The following is a 19,199-nucleotide window of genomic DNA, read 5'->3' as shown; positions in this document are numbered from 1 at the left end:
TCAAAGTCCAAAACCGTAGCGAGTAGAATATTCCTCGAGATTACAGCCGTGTAACTAGCAGCTCGGTCACAGGCTCTGTGGTGACTGACACCCCCAGTGCCGAAGCAGGCGGACCTCACGTATTACATCCCCGATGGCACAGCATCACCCACGTTCTCATCCGGGGCCCCGAAGATGCAACAAACAATACCAGGAAATGCTAAGGGAAGAAGAAACGTGTACATTCATGTACCACTATGTGGCATCAAACCTCTGTAGACTCGATGGGAATAGATTATATCCAAACCGTACATGGAGGTATACCGATAGGGATATTTTACAAATCACGAACGTGCTCGTGTTGATCAACTTGATACCACCAACAATTTTCAACAAACAACTGACAACCCAAGTTAGAAATAAGTAGGGTCTTGTTCATTTGGCGGCCAGAATCTGCTTGAATTGGGAGCGACTCGATCTGAGTCGTCTTCGATGGCCATCTTTTACTGGATTAGGTAAAGCAACCAATATTTTACATTGGCTGGCTTCGGAAAGCAATATGGCCAAGTTACACTTACACGAGGCCGCCTGTAGCACCTTACCATACCTCCGGCCCACCTCACATACACAACATACGAGCTTAGTACACGTTCCAAAAACTGGACAGAAGCAGGCAGAAGAGAATCATGACATAGATTGTGAAGATTGTTCTAATAAGCTATGGTGTTGAGGCATTTCTAGATAGGGCTAAATCATACAACAGAACGCTCTCAAATCCTGCGAGACCCTTTTTCTCGGTCGCCTTTATCCTACTCTTGGTATGTCGTAAAAATGAAAGGGGCGCGAGACTTTGCGGTGTCCGCGGTTAAAAGTCTCTTTCTGATCGCCAAAACACCGCCGCCCAAGAAACTCCATTCGCCACCTGATACCCATAACAAAAATATACTTACCCAGAATACCAGAGACCCCTCTTTAGAGTCCATGCTTTGTATCATTATTCGAGAAAATCCTGTTTTGCTTTGCTGTGCCCCCCAATCTTTTTCCAGCTCTTTTTTGAAGTAAACGTAAAGTGATTTTGGTTTCCGACTGCTTGTCGAAATTAATAGTCTTTTTGGCGTAATATGGTTTCCAATGCAACGAGCCCAGCCAGTAGGACAGAATGGCCATGTCTAATATATATACAAGAGTAAATCGAAGCAAGGTGAGAGTAGATGGCGGAGGGAGATGAACAGTCTGGCTGTTAGGTGCGCTACCTCAAGCCACTGAAATCCATGTCGCCTCCCATTTGGTTCATGCTCATGCCAGTCATCGTGACATTGTCGGAATTGGTTCTTTGTAACGCATGAAAGTCGGCCACGGTCCTGGGCACCTGCGGTGTTTGCGGGTGCATCGAGAAACTGTTCGTCCTCTGCGGCGGCTGTCGGTTGAGGATGCTACTCATCATCATGTGGTTGTATGATGGGTTATGGCTCGAGCCTTGTGGCCGATGACCGATCCCACCAATGCCTTGCGATTGGCTCATGTTCTGATTCATATGAGGCATCTGGCCATGCATGTTGTGATTTGGCGTGATACCCTGCGATTGGTAACCATTATGTTGCTGTTCCGCCTGGGTAGTTGCCGGGGCTGCCTGGTTGATGGAAGCCTGTTGACCCTGCCCCATTGGATTCATCACCATATCCTGCATGGAGTTGAAACCGTTCATGTGAACTTGTTGGTTTTGGTTGTGGGGATATTCCATGCTGGGAGACACGACGGCTGGCGAGTTGGCCATGGGGAAGGGCGAGCTCATCTCAGTGCCAGCAGGTGCGCCAGTCGAGCTTCCCGAGTCGGTGCCGATGTCGTCGATCCTGGGGACCGGGGCAGGCGTGTACGGTTCTGACTTGAACTGCTCGGCCTTGAAGTCGTTCATGACGGGCGGCTGGGCCATGCCGGCATTGCCAAATCCATCGAAGATGTCGATATTGCAGATGTTCTCAGGTACCCGCTGCAACATGGGGTTGGCGAGCCTGGGCAGAATGTCGTGCACTTTGCTGAGAAGCAGAGGCATGAAGTGGTGCTGGCCTCCTCGGAGAATCGAGACGAGCTGCAGCAGGGCCTGGAGGTGCTGCTGGGGCCCGATGCTGAACGGATCTCCAGATGATGGCTGCATGGCCAGCACGTCGGTCAACGCGCAAGCAATCTCCATCAGCTTCGCCACCAACGGAACGCCGAGGACATCGGTGCTCTGGGTAGAGAATTGCGAGGTGATGGACATCAAGTCTCGGGAGACATCCAGGGGATACTGGTACGACATATCCTCGCTGTTCGGCGGCACGCATCCGCTTTGCATGCTGAGATGCCAGTTGACCGTCTTCATCCATTGCTGGTTGGTACGCATGTCGCCAATTTGTGAGTCGCCTCCGTTCATATAAGGCGAGTTCATTTCCGAGGCCTGCTTCTGAAGCGCACCCAGGTAAGACGGTGAGCACTCGTTGCGTGTCTTGTTCCAGAACAGCATAAACGCGTCGTCAAACGGCCGGAAGAGGTTGACCATCATGATAAATCCGTTCAACTGGTGAGCTAAAGGATCTGAGGGATCGTCATTCATAGTCGGTGGATTTATCGTCGTCGGGAGCGACAAAGGTCGGTTGTATTTGAGTGCGTACGCCCTGAAGACGATGGTCAGCCAACGCGATGTATAGTAAGCAAGGCTAGGAACGATCAACAAACCTTTCAGCGACAAAAACGAGCCAGTAGAGGCGCCGCCTCCTGGAAGACTCAATGCCATCAAACTGCATGAACTTCTCTTCTTGGGTCATGCCGCCCATGTGTGCAAGCGTGGCGGCTTCGCGCAGGTGGTACCAAGCCTTCTCGTGCATCTCCAGAGCGTAATAACATCCGAAGATGAAATAGCTTGTGCAGAGGGTGTTGAGCGTCGGGGATTCCGTATAGTCGTATCCTTTGCGAACACGCATCGCTTCTTCCAGGAGCAGGTGACTCGATGTGATGTTGGCGCCTGGGTGTTCGAAAAGTGGATCATTGCCGGGCATGACCATGCCAGGCTGCAGAAGGACGAAGGCGCATAATGAGGTGAGTAGCGTGTAGGTGTCCAGACTTTGGTCCATGTAGAGCGACTGCTGCTCCAACCTTTGGCGGTTCAGGATTGGCATGGTCGGATACATGTGTGCGAAGAAGAATTCGATGCTCTCCTTGATCAGCTCGTTCGACAGTAGCCCAGTGTTGGGCTGCAGCGACGGCGTGCATGGCGGGCTGTTGATGCCGTTGAGGCGGCTCTGGACCTTTGCTGAGAGACTGGTGGCGCGTTGTGTTTCGCGTAACTCGCTGATGACCTTGGCCCTGGATCCCTTGGGCCCCTTCTTCTGAGGAATGGCGTTGTACGTGCAGGTCAATTGGGCTGACGAGCAGTTGCGGCACGGGTTAATGCCGTCACATTTGACTTTGCGACGATGACAAGCATCGCACCTAATCGGGAGTGTCAGGTTAGCCATCCGACCATGCCGCCTACGAGAAGCAACAAGCGCGCGCGGGCCATTCTCTACTTACGCTCTCTTCACAGCGGTCGACATGTTGCCGACAGCTGAGGATGACGCCGGTCTAGATAGTTGAAATCTAGAGACGGCGGGTGTTGGTTCGAAATCGACTCGATTGGCGACGGTGGGAGTTGTTGATGATGTCTTTCGCACGGATGGGTTGCAGGGCACGATAATAGGCTTTGTGGAGGAAACAGCGCCGGGCACACTCCACGACCGGATTTTGCGGAGTGGACGTTGGGAAAATGGATGGATTTGGGAAGGAGAGATTGTCACGCTTCGTTAATCGGCCCGTCGTGGTGAGAAAGGCGGAGGAGCGAGAAATCGATTAGGAAACGCGGGGGATTCGAGTCCGGGGGGTCGGTTGGGTGAGCCGACACCAAATTGGAGAGCAAATAAAACCAAAGGGGTGGTCTTGGTTATCCCTTCTTCAATACTGTCGAGTTTCGTATTACAGGCTCGAAAAAACAGAGCGCTTTTGCAGCAGCCTGTTCTTTTTTTGGGAGGGGAGAAATGAGCGACTATCGTGACAAGGTCAGAATCTGGCACGACAACCACGCAACAAGGCAAGACAAGAAGTGGATGAAGGGGGAGGGAGAGAGAAGGAGGTGGACAGGGGGAGGAGAATGGAGAAGATGAACTACCTCGGGCTGGTCTGGTCCTAGCTGCTAGTGGCAGTCGTGTGGTGTCACTTGCTTAGGGTGGTAGGTTGTATCTGCGGCGTGGTGGTGGTGTGTGTGTTTGTGTGTGTGTGTGCGTGCGAGGACCCAGCTGCCCAGGGCGAAATGAGGAAGGAAAAGGAAAAGCGCGGCGTTCGCATCCACAGCGCCCACACGAACTTCACGCACTGGGGACGCTAGCTCTGACTTCGTCCTAGCACCGGGCAGGGGAGGGACGGTCAGCGAATGGGAGCCCCGAGGTGGCAGTGGGCTGAGAGAGGGTGTGGTGGTGGATTACTCTTGGAGGGAGGCAGGCAATGGCAAATGCAAGAAGTACCTACTAGTATGTAGAAATGCAGGGAGCGAGAAGGAGAGAGAGGAAAAACCGGCAGACAGACGATGAATAACAATAATAAAATGGGCACCCGCTGCAGCAACCTAGACGCCAACTGTTTCCGCGCTACTGTACAGAAGTACAGCAGCCAAGAGAGAGGAGGGCAAGCCACTCTCCCACTGCGACTTCACTACTTTAGACCAAGATGCTAGCCGAGAAACTTGTTTGTGCCCGCCTCAGGATTTCCCTCCTCTCCATACAAAATGCTCGGGGAGAGTTGGGAGTTGGGTGATGAGTGTGAAAGAGGAGGGGCGATCGTACGTTGCAACTTGCGGAACTCCTTGCTCATGCCATCGGGAGCCGTTGGTGAGATAGGCTTTGTACGGAGTATACTGGGGGAGAGACAGGCTTGCGATCCAGTTGCTACTTGTAGTAGGTTGGAATGACTGTGGCTTGGGGGGAGCTGAGATTACCCGTGCCATGGACGTAATACCTCGTTTATTACATGGCTGTATGTGTGTGAGATGTGCCAGCCGCAACGTTGTATGTGGTGGTATTGCATCAAGTTTGACAGGCCAAGGCAGGCAGGTCAGCCAGCCCAATCCAATAGGACCTTGAATTGCGAGCCAGGAGCTATGTGCAGGTATTCGGAATAGGAACGTCTCTGTGCCTCTGTGTTTCCCAGGCTCCGTGCTGGGAGCCGGGCCCGCTACTGTGCTGGCAGGTCTGACTCTGACTGACAGGGGGTTTTAGCAGCCATCATCCAGTCTTCGGCCACATGGATTTGCACACACCTCTTTTATGCGGAGGTCGGAGGTCGGAGTTCTAACGGTGTGACAGGCTGCCGTCGAGGTCAGCAGTCGAGATACAGCAGTTAATCTTGCCTTCAACCGGCTACTGTTTTTGTTTTGGTTGCAACGGCAGTCGGCATGTGGTGAATTCTTGTCGGACATCATGATATCTCTGTCTATGCCTTACTTCGATAGTCCCTCATTTGGCAGGAAGATTGGGGAGACCCTGTGTTTGGATTTCCGTGCCGCTCACCGTATGTAGAGCGGCGGCCTGGCTTGCTGGCGCGCTATAATATGCAGAACATTAGGAGCCAAGCCCGCCATGTCTTGCCAGCGCCAGGGACTGTCTTGTCAGACATTTGCAAGCCTGCCAAAAAGTCCCCTGGAATTGTGTAGTATTGGAGCAGCCACTGTCCACGAGAAACGCTCATCAGGCATGCTCGTTTCCATTCATTGTTACTTTTTTCTACACCGAGCATCCCGGTAAACGGGCATGAAACCAGGCAATCTGCAGGTATCAGAAGGTGAGCTCTGGCGAGGACTTCCTAGCGACAGCCGAAACTGCTCTCTCTGTTCTAGCCACACACACACCACAGGGCTGGGCCACGGTGGGATGCCGTATGCCCGTGCTGGGTCAACGCTCTTCCCCCAAATGATCAAATTATTGACGCTGCTGAGCTAACATTAGATGGCTTGACACTAGTCGCCGACATTTTGATAGTCTGCCGTCTAATAATGGCATGGCAAAGTCGTGGTTTCAGACTCCAGCCAACGAGACCTGGCAGATTGGGATTGAGTATCTGGTAGGTGCACGCCTGTAAGAAGTATACGGTATTGTGCATACTGTATAGACTATGCCTGCCGACGAATGACGAGCGCTGTGCGGCAGGGAGAGGATTCAATTCCGCGCCGCTGGAAAAACAAGCTTAACTAAAAGTGGCAGCTCGGGCGTAGGTATCGATTGGGGAACGATCTCTCATCGCGCCCGTTGGGGGACTGTATGGTACTCAGGCAGAACTCAGGGTATGCAGTTAGACTGTACCGTCTGGCCGTACGCAGCGCTGCAGAGTTTGTGCGACTACGTAGTGCATTACTTAATGTGGCATATAAAGTGACCAACGCGAACGAATAGCGATCGTCCAGAACGGTGTGACGGGAGAAGCGTGGAAAGAAGTCCTGTCCAGATTCCAAGTGTTAATGAATTCCTTCCATTGCATGAAGCTAGCCCGGTTGTGCGTTAGGATGCGTTAGGCTGTGCATCGCCAAATGAACGGAGCGTGTGTTTTGGTGTGCGATGTGCTGGACTGTATTTACTATTGGGAGGGGACTGTGTTCTTGATTGGCTGGCAATTCAGACGACGGATATTTTGCTGTTAGCAGTTAGCCAGGCCGCCAGGCTGGGGAGAGATGGCCGACTAGTCCAAGGCGCGACTCCAGTCATGCCTCCATTTCCGCAGTGGGGTTCTTGCCGTGCCTTCCGAGCACAGCGAGTCCCGATACCTGAGAGCCAAGATGATGCACGCATCGTTCGTTTTTTTCTGGCCGGCCGGTTCCTCTTGTGCCTCTCGCTGGGCTCTGGTTCTGTTCTCTTACACGGCGGCCCACTGTATGGACCATGGAATTGCTGCAATCATGGATCTTGGTTGCAGAATCCCACCTATTCTTCCGAGGGTCAAGCTTTAGCTTTAGCCACCTATCTCATACCACGTTTGCATATCGTACGAATCTAATCGGTATATATCGCAAACTCCGGGCGCTCCCATCCATAGCTGCATCGAGCTGCATCGAGACGTCGCAGCGCGAGTGGCCCTCGCGAAGTCTAGAAGGCAAGGTGGTGAAGCGTGAGTGGTGAGAAGGACAGGATGCGGCATGCCCAAATGCTGATCCAGCGCCCATCGAATTTTAGGGACCTTGGCTATGCTGCTTGGAACGCCGGATTTGTGCGAGCTGAGCTGAACCCGAATCGAATTGAAACTGAACCAGTCGCCAGCCCGTCGTTACACGGACCCCAAGGATAGCAACCCTCTTGCTCTTGGTGTACCTGCTAGTTCGGGTAGGCGATCGACGGCCGGCGAGCCATCATGCGTCCAATTGACTCGCCCGCAGGGCCTATCCTTCGGTCTGCCCGTTTATTTTCTTCACCCCAAAGTCTTAGGATAGCTTAGATCAGCACAGCCTTTCTTCTCCAAACTCCCGTCGCCTACCGAAAGGGGGGCGAGGGGACGACAGGAACAGGCCGAGTCTTCTTCTGCAATGGAGAACTTCCAGTTTTTTGACTTTCGAAACGTTCCGGCAAAGGCTGAGCTACTTGCCTACCTGCAGCCCATTTCGTCATACCAAGCAAAACATTTTGCCTGACTGACAACGTCTACCCCTACTTGGCAAGTATGTAATGGAAATGGTTCGCATCGTCTTTCCAGTCACGGCAGTCGATACTATTCTGTCACAGCCCGACTGGAGCCCTGTGACACGTCGACATAAGTAAGACCTGCCTAGGTGGACACTTGTACCTGCAACCTGCTGGCTCTGCAGCGTGGAAGCGACGAAGAAGGAAAAACGCTCTCGCGTGGCGTGGTAGGTAGAGAAGACAGAAAGAACTGCATTCAATGCAAGCGTGCGTGTCCTCTGCCGAACCGAATGACAAGCGCCAAGGGGATGCCAAGGGAGCCAAGCAACTCCGACTTCTCCTACACTCGTAGATATGTCGGTATACTATCGAGCGTCCTAGACGATGAAGATTTTTTCTTCGGTTTGCCATTGACCCTGGATCGATCGTTCGGTTTGCGTGGGAATGGTTGGAACTTGGAAGCCTGCACCAGGCCATAATCACCAGACATTGCAGCGCTATTCAGCGAAACGAGACCACATAATGCGGAGCCCTCCCCGCGCGCGCGCCTGTTGAAGGGCAGAAACCGTTGAACCCGATTCTCCTCTCTCCTCCTCCTCCTCCCTGAGCCTCCCCCGTAACTTGTAGGGCGCTCGTCGACTCTCTCTGTCCAATTCTCGGCCCGAATGCACTGTTTCCCGTGTTTCTAGTAGTACGCAACTGGAGCAGAGGCGGGCGGGAAGCGGGTTTCTACAATACGGAACTTGCCTTTACCGATTCCCATTGGCGATGCGATCGGTATAGTCATATTACCGCAGCCATCATGACAGCCAAGCCGGCACTCGAGAGCCAGCCTCGGGACAGCACCTTCAAATCCCGGAATGAATAGTCCTTCCTCAATCCATCAACTACTTACGCATGCATGCCAGCAGACAAGATGAAACACAGAACAAACTACGATGGTTCAGGCAATCCTCTCCGACTGCCAGCCAAGCTTCAATTTAAACAAGAAGCCGCCAGCTGCGCGCGCTTTATATAGGTAGATAGGTATCCCTATAGCAAGGGTGCCTAGACCTTTGCCTACTGCGGGCCGTGCGGTAGCACCTGCATTCATCATCAGCCTCACAGCCTTGATCGATGTAGTAAGCACCACAGCACCACAGCTCCACCCGTACTCTCGTGGCACACAAGCACGAGACGGACACGAGACTACATATGCCAGTCATGAGCTGAATCTAAAACATGAGCACACCGAGACTCACAACATTTGTCCCGGCCGGAACGCACCGACGAGTGTCATATGAAGTGAAGGAACCGATTCTGTTACCCAATGCGGGATCGGATCTGGTGTCAATACGTGTATTCCAATCTAGTGCCGCCATATCCGTGATTCACCGCCCTGAACATGCTCCCAATTATTCCCACAAACTCCGTGACGTGCAGGCCACCATTTACAATCTAACTACATAGTTCTCGTACACTCACTCTATATCACTCTCTCCATACTCGGACATGAGAAGCTCTAGTACTTCTTGCGCTTGGGCAGATACTTGACCCGCTTGGCACAGTTGCCCTGGTCGCCCTTGAAGCTGTCGCTGGCGGGGACGAACTCGCCGCTCTGCAGGCTGCCCTTGACGAAATACACATACCAGGCCTCGTGCAGGCGGTCGTGGCGGCGCCCGCCGCACTTGAGGATGACGCGCCCGCCGCTGAACCGCTCGAGGACGGTCTGGATGATTTCGAGATCGAACGTCTTGCTGCTGGAGGGCACGATGCCGGACTGTTCCAGCGCGTAGTACGTGTCGAGCTGCTGGAACAGTCCGAACGCCCGCTGGAAGTAGTCCACCACCTCCAAGCCCGGCTTGTAGTCGTCGCCGTAGCAGGCCGGCGCCAGCGTGTTGATGCAGGTTGCGTGCTTGTTGTACTCGTGGCCCCAGAGGTGCTCGTTCGTGCCGCTGGAAGGGAGAGGAAGAAGACGCGTCAGTTCGCTCGATTGAAATACCCCCGTGATACCAAATGGTATCGGAAAGCCCGGTTGTCACATCTCCTTCTTTGCCTGAAGAGAATCGAGGTTGTGGGGATAGGGGTGAACCTACTATTTGGCAACCCAGTAACGGCTCATGTTGTCGAGCAGCTCATTTTGCTCGTATTGCTTCAGGATGGCAGTGATGTTGTTGAAGCGGGGAGTCATGCCGCAGAACTGGTCGTACGAACCATCGCACAGATCCGGCCTATATCCATTGAAGCAATGAAGCGTTAGATAAGAGAGAAACCGAGGGCGCGAACGAGTATCAACTGAACAACTCCCGTGTGATGTCACTGCTGTTTCCTGACCGGAAGTACGTACCAAAGGCCGTGTGCGGTCCAATCCGTCTCCAACCCTCCTACATGTGTCTGCTCATCCCAGAACTGGGTCAGCAGCAGGCGGCCGCCGGGGTGGACGAAGCAGCACGAGTCGGCCGCGGTCTGGTTGTTGCAGCTCGTCGGTCCGTCGATCGGGCAAGTAGGAGCTCCGCTCAGGGGATGTACGGCGTGTAGGGAGCAGCATTGCCGGTGCCGACGGCGACGGCAGCTGTGGTAGTACTGGTGCTGGTAGGATCGGTGGGGCCGAGGAAGGGGGCCAGTGGGTTCGGCACGTCGGACAGCTGTAGCGGCACCTGCGTGATCAGGTTGCCCGCATAGGCGAGGATGGAACGTAACGATGCAGAAGGCGCCATGATGATGATGATGGCGATGGAAGTAATGCGGCTTCTTCTTGTTGGAAGAAGGTGCTTAGGGTTTATTGGATGATTTAGGGATAAGGAGAAGGTAGGCAGTAGGTTCGGTTGAGGAAGCTGTGACGTTTCCGGACTCACCTGGAGGGGCAGACGTCAGCTGCTGAGCTTAGCTCCCTTCAGGGTCTTTTGAGGCTTAAAAGGGTCAGTTGATCGCCATGTGATTGTGGCTGGTGGGTTCAATAGTCTCTGCAATCGGTTCAAGTTGCTTTTTATCTAAGGCGACCACTTTACGCATGATGATCTTTGAAAAATTCTAGAAGCATGATTATCTACTTCCATCTGTGGTCCTATTTCGATGCCGTGCTGAAGTGGTTGAGTTCACCGAGGGACTTATGGTAGTTCGTCCGCCTGGTCGGTTCTCCGATCCAAATCTAACCCACAAGTTTGTTCCTGGCCTAACACGGAGCTTACAACATGGAGCTTACCTGAAGTTTAGGTCACATATAAGTAGAATGCACCCAAGTACGGACTATATTTGGTCTAATCATTGGATGCCTATGGGTTATTCATGCCGCAACGCTCAATTCAACGTCATAAGGAGGCGCGGTGCAGTTTCTTGCCGAGAACAAGTGGTCTGCAGCGCCAAGAATCAATAGCTGTGTGGTTCGGCAACCTCAGCCACGATTGCTACCCCAGCCTGCAGCCGGCTGTTGTTAGGTCCTTTGCTGCAGGGGACTGGAAGCGAATCTACGAGTCTACCTATCATCGATCGCATCAGTCTTTCTACCGTGCTTCTCTTGCATACAGGCAAATCATACGGAACAGTCTGTTTCGCTGCCTTTTCAAATGAACTGGTTTTCTATCTATCATATCTTGGCCAGTTGGGGGCCAAACGCCCAGAACAAGGTGGATCGCTCAGAACGATCGCTTACGACGACTCAACGTCTTGGCAGTCAGCACGGCTGCCCGAATGACTTATCCTGTTAGAATCAGGTCTCAGCTGCAATGCCGTTTGCAAAACAGCATCTCGTCGCCTCAAGCATTTGACTGCGAGGCTTGACTATTGAAGAGTTATTCACCACCAATGTATGGCAATGGGGAACGCCAGGTGCGGTGGCCTTGGGTCCTGGGCTGTGCAAGGGCAGGCTGTACAAACCGTACCGGCGGGCCAACCAAAGATGCAGAAACTGTATGCAGCCGGTGTCTCGGCGCCCGATAAGCCACACACCCTTTATCACGAGAACTCTGGGAAAGAGACAACCGTGCCGTTTTAGCCGGATCTCTCCCAGACTCCCAGATCTCCGTCGACTGGCAGGGGACTATAATGACAGCAGTGGGGTTTCGGTGGGGAGGCTGGTGTGCCGAGCCGTAGCAGAGACCGCCCTTCACTGCGGTTGTGCGCTGCAGAACGAGAGAACCACTGCAGAACCAGAGCGAAGGGTGTGACTTCCTTGATGTTGAGCCACCTTTCGCGCCTATCAAGACGTATGAATTGGGGGACTAGGAATTCTTGGACGTGGTTGAGGCTTGAAATCTGGAGCCGGGCTCGAAAGATTACCCCGGGTCTTCTTATAAACGACTGGATCCCCCCCGTACCAGCAAACAGCCCAGTGGCTGCTCCGACTCCCGACTCCCTTATAAAGTGCCCGGGCCTGTAGATTGCATATCTTTTTGTTAAGCCGCATCACGGGATCCTGCCACCGACATACGTGAAGAATCTACCTAGATGACGACGAGAATCTCCAACGATACATCGGCCACCACCGTGGTCGCCAACGATGCCCGTGATGCCGAGCTAGGAACGACCCCATCACTACGTGATGAGAAGCTACCGGATCCCCAAGAAGATGAAGACGACGCCGCTCCTATCATTGTCGACCTTTACAAACCGCTTCCGCGACTAGCCGGCGTACCAGACGAAGACAACCCCTTGACTGTGCGAGCTGTCGTCGTTGGAATCATCCTGGGCTCACTCGTGAATGCCTCCAATGTCTACTTGGGTATGTGGCCGGTCGACTCGTCCAATGAAATGCTATCGCTATAGGCGCAGTAGTGAATATGAACTGACATTTTCTTGACTCGAACTTACAGGTCTCAAGACGGGCTTCCTCTTTGGTGCTTCCATGTTTGGAGCCATCTTTGGCTTCGGCATCATCAAGCTGCTCACCAAGCTGTTCCCGAAGGTCCCCTTTCTCGGAGGCCCCTTTGGACCTCAGGAAAACTCGATCGTTCAGGCGACCACGGCCGGTGCTGGCGGGCTCGGAGGGCTCTTCACTGCTGCTCTCCCCGCCATGTACCAACTTGGCCTCATGTCGGAAAACCCGAAAGATGATCTGGGCAGAATATTGACGTTGACTCTCATTTGCTCCTTTTTCGGACTCTGCTTCACGATCCCATTGCGCAAGTTTTTCATTGTGAACATGGCTCGCGACCTGAACCTGATCTTCCCTACGCGTGAGTTTTCTGTTGATCTTTTGTTGGTATTTCAGCGTATTTAGACAATCTGCTAATGCTTCGACCGTATAGCGACCGCAACCGCCCTGACGATCCACTCGATGCACATGGTCGCGGGCACTGAAGCCGTCAACGCCATGAAGCGGATGAAGGTCCTCGCGGTGACCTTCTTCGCCGCCATCTCGCAACGCGTCGCCTCGTACTACGCCATCGGCCTCCTCTACGACTGGCACATCTTCACCTGGTTCTTCATCTGGGGCAACTACCATAACGCGGCCATCCACGTCGAGAGCTGGGGCTGGATGATCGAGTGGACGCCGGCCTTCATCGGCAGCGGCATGCTCGTCGGGCTCAACACGGCCCTGTCCCTCTTCGGCGGCACCCTCTTCGCCTGGGGCATCCTGGGCCCCATCCTCGTCCGGTACGGCATCTGCAACGGCCACGCCCTCGCCCCCGACAGCGAGCGCTGGGGCCAGTACTACACCTACGCCTCCCTCAGCAACGGCACCGGCCCCGACGGCATCACCTCGCCCCGCTACTGGTTTCTCTGGCCCGGCGTCTGCGTCCTGGTCTGCACCTCGCTCGCCGAGCTGCTCGTCCACTGGCGCATCTTCGCCCTCGCGACCCGCTACGCGTGGGAGAACACCAAGACCATGGACTTTATGCGCACGAAGGGCGGCCGCAGCCGCGCCGTGTTCGAGACCCAGTCGCGGCGCTCGCCGAACCGCAGCCAGAGCGTCTTCCGCGAGGAGGACTTCGCGTCCGAGAAGGACCAGGTGCCTCTCTGGGTATGGGGCTCTGGTACCATCGCCATGGTCATTGTAGCTTGCATCATCTCCGAGCTCCAGTTCAACGTCAACGCGGGTCTTGCCATCCTGGCCTCGATCCTGGCCATCTTCTTCGCCTTCCTTGGTATCCACGGAGCGGGTGTCACTGACGTCGCGCCCCTGACCGCCAGTGCCAATGCTAGTCAGCTCGTCTTCGGTGGCATCACGTCGGGCCAGGGATACAGCACGAGCCAGGCGCAGATGATCAACCTTGTCGCCGGTAGCATCGCGTCGGGCGCCGCCGAGATGTCGCAGGAGCTGACGTCGGACCTGCGCACAGGCTTCCTGCTGCGCACGCCCCCGAAGAAGCAGTTCTACGCCCAGGCCATCGGCGCCGTGGCCGCCATGTTCCTGGCCCCCGGCGTCTTCGTGCTGTTCGTGACGGCCTACCCCTGCATCATCCACGCGAACGCGTCCGACACGTGCGCCTTCTCGGCGCCGACGGTGGCGGCCTGGCGCGCCGTGGCCCAGGCCGTGACGGAGCCGGGCATCACGATCCCGCTGTCGTCGGGCATCTTCGCGCTCGTTCTGGGCGGGCTGGCCATCCTCCAGGTCCTCGTCAAGCGCACGATGCTGTTGGGCGAGCGTGAAAAGTACCGCGCCTACTTGCCCAACTGGATGGCCATCGGCGTCGCCTTCGTCCTGCCCCAGACCGTCTACAGCTCCGCTTCCCTGATGGGCGCCACCATCGGCCACTTCTGGATGAAGAAGCGCCGCGCCAACTACGACCTCTACTGCTACGCCGTCGCGGCTGGTTTGATTGCTGGCGAGGGACTTGGTAAGTTTTGTCTTCGCGTGTTTCCCACGACCCCCATATGAATGTCTCTTTGAACGCTCTTGTGCTGACTTTTATTCCCTGTAGGCGGCGTGGTCGGAGCTGCGTTACAGCTTGGTGGTGTAAGCGGCGACTTGTACGGCACCCATGTGGCCTGTCCCCTTGATAGGTGTTAAGTGGGGCGAAGAAGTCTGGTTTTAGCGTTATAGCATAGCCATCATGAATATAATTTTGACGTTTTTATTGCTTGATTCGACTCTCAATGGATTGCAAAGGAGCTCTGTGTAGCCTGGTCTTCTAACCTCGTAGCCATGAGACCTGTAACCTGGTCCTCCCATGTGTTTGACCTGCTGGACAATGCGCCCTCGAGTCTTTGATAATAACGAGAGACGCCATCGTTTGCTAAAGGCCCAGCCGAGGAAGGAAACAGGTGTAGATCATGTATGTGGGGATGGTCCTCTGGAACTATAGGTTGGAACGGCCATAACAAAGTGTTGAAGCCACTAAAATGCAGTCTGCCATATAGGGCGACGAATCAATCACATTACATATATACAATATACCAAAGTATTACGGGGAAACTAGCTGGCTGGCTGGGGCAAGTGTTGCGTGGGCTTATGGACGAGTGGCATCCCAACTTACATAGACAGAAACACGGGGCCCCGGTCTGGGGTAGAAAGGGAGTGTTGCCGATCAACGAAGCGTCCCTGCACCGCGCTTGTATTGCCATGTTGAGCACGCTGAGGGAACTGTATCGGGTTAAACGAACTGACGCCTTACTTGGTTCGGAAGTGGTAACAGTCCCAAGGATTGGATCACGATTCCCCGCATATGTTATTGTCAGTGTGTAGGTGGGTCTAGAGCAGGCGGTTACAGGCGAGTCGGAGATGCACAACCCAAATAAGCAACATTCACGATTTGTCCGCCCCCTACTCCCCCAAAGAACGAGAGGCAAGCAGAGAGAGACTCGCATGAAACAACTAGGATCATATGCTGGATATATTCATATGTCAGATCCTACAGCTGTTCCAGTTTCCTAAATAAGAATTGAGTGGCTACTTGGTAGCAATATCTGCTTATCAAATCTCTCCAGACGAAACGTCAGATCTCCCGCTTTCGGTATTACATGTTGAGACACATTCATACGCCGAGATATTTCTTCCCGCTCTCACTTCTAATCTTTTGCCCGTTTCATCATCGTAAGTCGTTACAATGGCTGCAGCATCTCTTCAAACGCCACCTCGGCCCCAGGCTACCCAGATCGAACTTACACCCAACGAGCTGGCCTCCCAAAGGATGGGGTCACACCATCTCCAAGCCGCTGTCGAGGCACTGCACCGGGACGGCATGGTCGTGCTGAGCAACGCTGTCGACCCAGCGCACCTCGACAAGTTGAACGAGCGCATGGTCCCCGAGGCCAAAGAGTTGTTCTCTCGACCAACGTGAGTGACTGCCCAACATAAAGACTACTTCCCTTTCATCCTTTTGTTCTTTCACATTGTGTATTACTATCTATGGATTAATAAACTTGACTGACTATACACAGCACCCACCGCAACTTCGGCAACGAGACCGGCAACATCCAGCAAGAACCCGTCCTCGAAGCCGGCTACGTCTTCACCGACGTCCTAGCCAACCCCTGGGCGACCGAGGTGATCCAGTGCATGTTCGGCCCCCGACCCTCACTGCGCTTCTACAGCGCCAACACGGCCTTCCGGGCCACGGGCCGCCAACCACCCCACATCGACATCGACTTCGACTTCCCCCAAGTGCCGTTCGGCTACTGCGTCAACATCAACCTCGTGGCGACGTCGCCCGAGAACGGCGCGACCGAGGTCTGGCTCGGCTCGCACACGGACACCACCCGGCACGTGCTCGAGACGGACCCCGCCACGGGGCACGAGCAGATCCGCGCCGACCTGCAAGAGGCAAGACGCAGGATCAGTCCGCCTATCCAGCCGAGCCTGCCCCAGGGCGCGCTCGTCATCCGCGACTTCCGGCTCTGGCACGCGGGCATGCCCAACCGGACCGACGAGCCGCGCGTCATGCTTGTCTCGGTCCAGTTTCCCCGCTGGTATCGAAGTGAGCTCAAGATGAAGCTCCCTGCGTCGATCAAGGACAAGGTGCAATGGGGTGATGTCGTAAGTGTACCCGCCCGCCCGCTCGCTCGTCGGGCTTTCCCGTCGCTTTTCTGCTCTCGGGGAGATTCCGACGAGAGATATCGAGATTGGTCTAACTATTGTTGGCGCGGCAGGTTCCGTGTGCTGAGTGGATGCCCGACGGATACGACTATTTGAAGGGCGCGCACGATCACGACTTCACCTTGCTGCCGTAGGAAACGCGCTGCAAGAGGTCATCAACAGCCTTTGGGCGTACCAGCTGACTGGAGTGCGAAGAGAGCCATAACAATGAAGCTTGCCCAACCATCAACCCGCTAGAACGGCAGTACTGGATCCGGGTAATATGCAGCTATTAACTGGGCATTCGAAAACGAAGGATGGCCTAGGCAAGGTCGGCCTCTCTCTGGCGCTGCTGTAGGATGACCTTGATGCAGTCAACGCTATCGACCCCGCTCAGCTCCCGCTGCGCGTCCTTGGCCAGCCAGACGTCCTGGATATCGCTCTTGGTGCGCACGAGCGACGGGAAATGGCGCGCCTCGTACATCTGGTCGAAGCGCTCGAGCACGAACCGGCGCAGGTGCGGCGCCATGGCCTCGCAGCCCGCCGTCCAGGTCGGCCAGACGTGGACCGAGATGATGGGCGCGCTGCTGGGCACGCAGCCGAGGTGGTGCAGCGTCCGCTCGATGTGCCCCTTGGTCAGTGGGTGCGGCGCGCCGATGTTGCGCCACGCCCGGTACAGGTAGATGTAGGCGGCGTGCTTGTAGGCGAGCGTGGTGTGCGCGACGGCGTCCATGTGCACCTCGTCCTCGGCGGGCGGGTCCACAGCCGAGACCTGGCCGAGGGCCGCCTCGATCTGCCGGCCCCGCGCGTCGAGCGCCTCGGGGTCCAGGCCGACCATGGCGCTGATCTGCGACACGAGCCGGAGCACCTGGGTCAGCTCGAGCATGCAGCTCAGGCCCTCGACGGGCAGGGAGTCATCGAAGTCGAAGAGGGGGCTGGTGCCGCGCGAGATGGAGGACAGCACGTCGTGGTAGTAGCAGAGGCTCAGGAGGAACTGGGCGCGTGAGCCGGTCCAGTCGGCGAACTTGCCCTTTTTGGTGACGACGGCCTTGGCGCCCGCGAGGTGGTCGATACGGGTGTCGGTCGCGAACAGCCTGTCCGACACCTGCAGCATCAGGATCGCGGCCAGCGTCGGCTCCGCGTCGGAGAACTCGATGGTCTGGCGCAGCTTGGAGGCGGCCAGCAGTCGCTGTTGCAGGGCCACGGTTTGGAACGAGTGGTCGTCCCGGAGCACGGCCAAGTGGCTGGCAGCCATCGAGCACACGACGGCGCGCAGGGCCTCGGATTGCATGATCATGGGGGTGAGATGCACCAGGAACGGGTTCTCGCCGCCGGTGCCCATGGATATGACGGAAGCCAGACTAGTCCAGTGATTCAGCAGCTGAACATCTTCGGGCCTTATGTCCGACGGTATGTAAGAGGGGCTCTTGATAACCAGTAAAGACTGGGGGCTCTTGAGCCCAATGGGACTTGACGAAGATCTGGAAGAGCTGCCATCCGTCGTCGTGCTGGCGGCGCCGGGCGACTTGCGGCTCTTTCTCGATGTTGACTTGGTGGTCTTGGCCGTGGCGGGCGTCTCGAGGGTGTGCCACTTGAGGCGGACGCCATAACCCTTGCAGGCCTTGCCCAGACGCAGGCAGCGGCCGCAGTGTGGCTTCTGCTCATCGCACTTGTAGCCGTCCTCCCGGCAGGTAAAACAGCCCGTCCTTGTCCTGGTATATGGCGGCATGGCTCCCGATGGAAATGAGATTTGAGGTAATAGAGTTGAGGTAACACAAGGTCTGTTTTTTATTATTGCATATCCAGTTTTTACGTAGTTGGTTTGGCCAGGACTTGGTGTTCGTATTATTTAATAAATGGTATTGGATGTTAGGAAGTAAGTAAGAGAAGACAAGCGGAGAAGGTTTGGTGGAGAACGGGCTTAACGGCCGAAAGACTAGATGCGGGTAGCGAGCTAGCATCAATCGTCAGTCTAGATCAGCGGGTTCTCACAAGGCTCTCTTTTTCTCCAGAGCGCCTTTTCTGTTGCATTCCCCTCCTCTCGTTTCTGTGCGATAGGCTTCACGGCCTTCTGAAATAATGGATGTAGTTGTCGCCTTTTCAGTGGCTCGCGGCCCAGGGGAACCTGACTCCGCACCACCACCCTGGTCCCCCGAGCCTGGTCTCTTTCGCTGACCCCCAACCAAAAACGCCCGAACCAAGCATTGAAGTCGCGTGATGAGTGAGAGCTAGGAGAGGCACAGGAAAACGCATGAAACAAAACGTACGGCAAACACCAAGGGTCCTCGTCACCCCCTCGGCCAATCTATGCATATCAGCACTCAGATAAACGGAAGAAACTTGCTTCGACTTGCCTAGAACATTGTAATGACCTGACCATGGACATAGAAGCAGATTGGCTTCCAAAAGATACATACTTGGTTACTTGCTTGGACTCACGGCCTTGCCGTTGTGGCTTCAGGGAATGTCATGGATGGATTACGTGAGCTCTGTCTGAATGTTTGTTCCAACCCCCACCTCCAACAACTCCAACAGGTCGCCTAGAATGGCTTACAACTTCTGGTTCAAGTAATGTATGTCACCATCGCCATCGCTATCACCATCGCCACACCCTTCTGTGGGTG

General features: G+C 55.1%; 5 protein-coding genes across 5 annotated transcripts; 2 read left to right on the top strand and 3 right to left on the bottom strand.

Moving 5' to 3' along the window:
• Window positions 1-1,228: 1,228 nt before the first annotated feature.
• PG985_014156 (uncharacterized protein) lies at window positions 1,229-3,548 on the bottom strand (the record flags this gene model as incomplete). The annotated part of the gene is made up of 3 exons (XM_066833922.1): window positions 1,229-2,630; window positions 2,692-3,444; window positions 3,526-3,548. The coding sequence occupies 3 exons, from the start codon at window positions 3,546-3,548 to the stop codon at window positions 1,229-1,231; spliced, it is 2,178 nt and encodes a 725-aa protein (XP_066678662.1).
• Window positions 3,549-9,144: 5,596 nt separating this feature from the next.
• PG985_014155 (uncharacterized protein) lies at window positions 9,145-10,339 on the bottom strand (the record flags this gene model as incomplete). The annotated part of the gene is made up of 4 exons (XM_066833921.1): window positions 9,145-9,577; window positions 9,719-9,853; window positions 9,970-10,101; window positions 10,152-10,339. 4 exons carry the CDS (start codon window positions 10,337-10,339, stop codon window positions 9,145-9,147), a joined length of 888 nt encoding a protein of 295 aa, XP_066678661.1.
• A 1,726-nt stretch (window positions 10,340-12,065) lies between these two features.
• On the top strand, window positions 12,066-14,571 carry PG985_014154 (metal-nicotianamine transporter YSL2; the record flags this gene model as incomplete). The annotated part of the gene is made up of 4 exons (XM_066833920.1): window positions 12,066-12,339; window positions 12,431-12,793; window positions 12,866-14,398; window positions 14,483-14,571. 4 exons carry the CDS (start codon window positions 12,066-12,068, stop codon window positions 14,569-14,571), a joined length of 2,259 nt encoding a protein of 752 aa, XP_066678660.1.
• Window positions 14,572-15,607: 1,036 nt separating this feature from the next.
• Window positions 15,608-16,730, top strand: PG985_014153 (uncharacterized protein; the record flags this gene model as incomplete). The annotated part of the gene is made up of 3 exons (XM_066833919.1): window positions 15,608-15,837; window positions 15,942-16,536; window positions 16,650-16,730. 3 exons carry the CDS (start codon window positions 15,608-15,610, stop codon window positions 16,728-16,730), a joined length of 906 nt encoding a protein of 301 aa, XP_066678659.1.
• Window positions 16,731-16,897: 167 nt separating this feature from the next.
• Window positions 16,898-18,304, bottom strand: PG985_014152 (uncharacterized protein; the record flags this gene model as incomplete). Its single annotated transcript, XM_066833918.1, has 1 exon — window positions 16,898-18,304. The coding sequence occupies one exon, from the start codon at window positions 18,302-18,304 to the stop codon at window positions 16,898-16,900; it is 1,407 nt and encodes a 468-aa protein (XP_066678658.1).
• Between the last annotated feature and the right edge of the window lie 895 nt (window positions 18,305-19,199).

This window comes from Apiospora marii (assembly GCF_038362585.1).
Source record: "Apiospora marii strain CBS 49790 chromosome Unknown utg000011l_segment0_segment0, whole genome shotgun sequence".
Taxonomy (NCBI): Eukaryota; Fungi; Ascomycota; class Sordariomycetes; order Amphisphaeriales; family Apiosporaceae; genus Apiospora; species Apiospora marii.
This window is presented reverse-complemented; position numbering and strand designations above follow the sequence as displayed.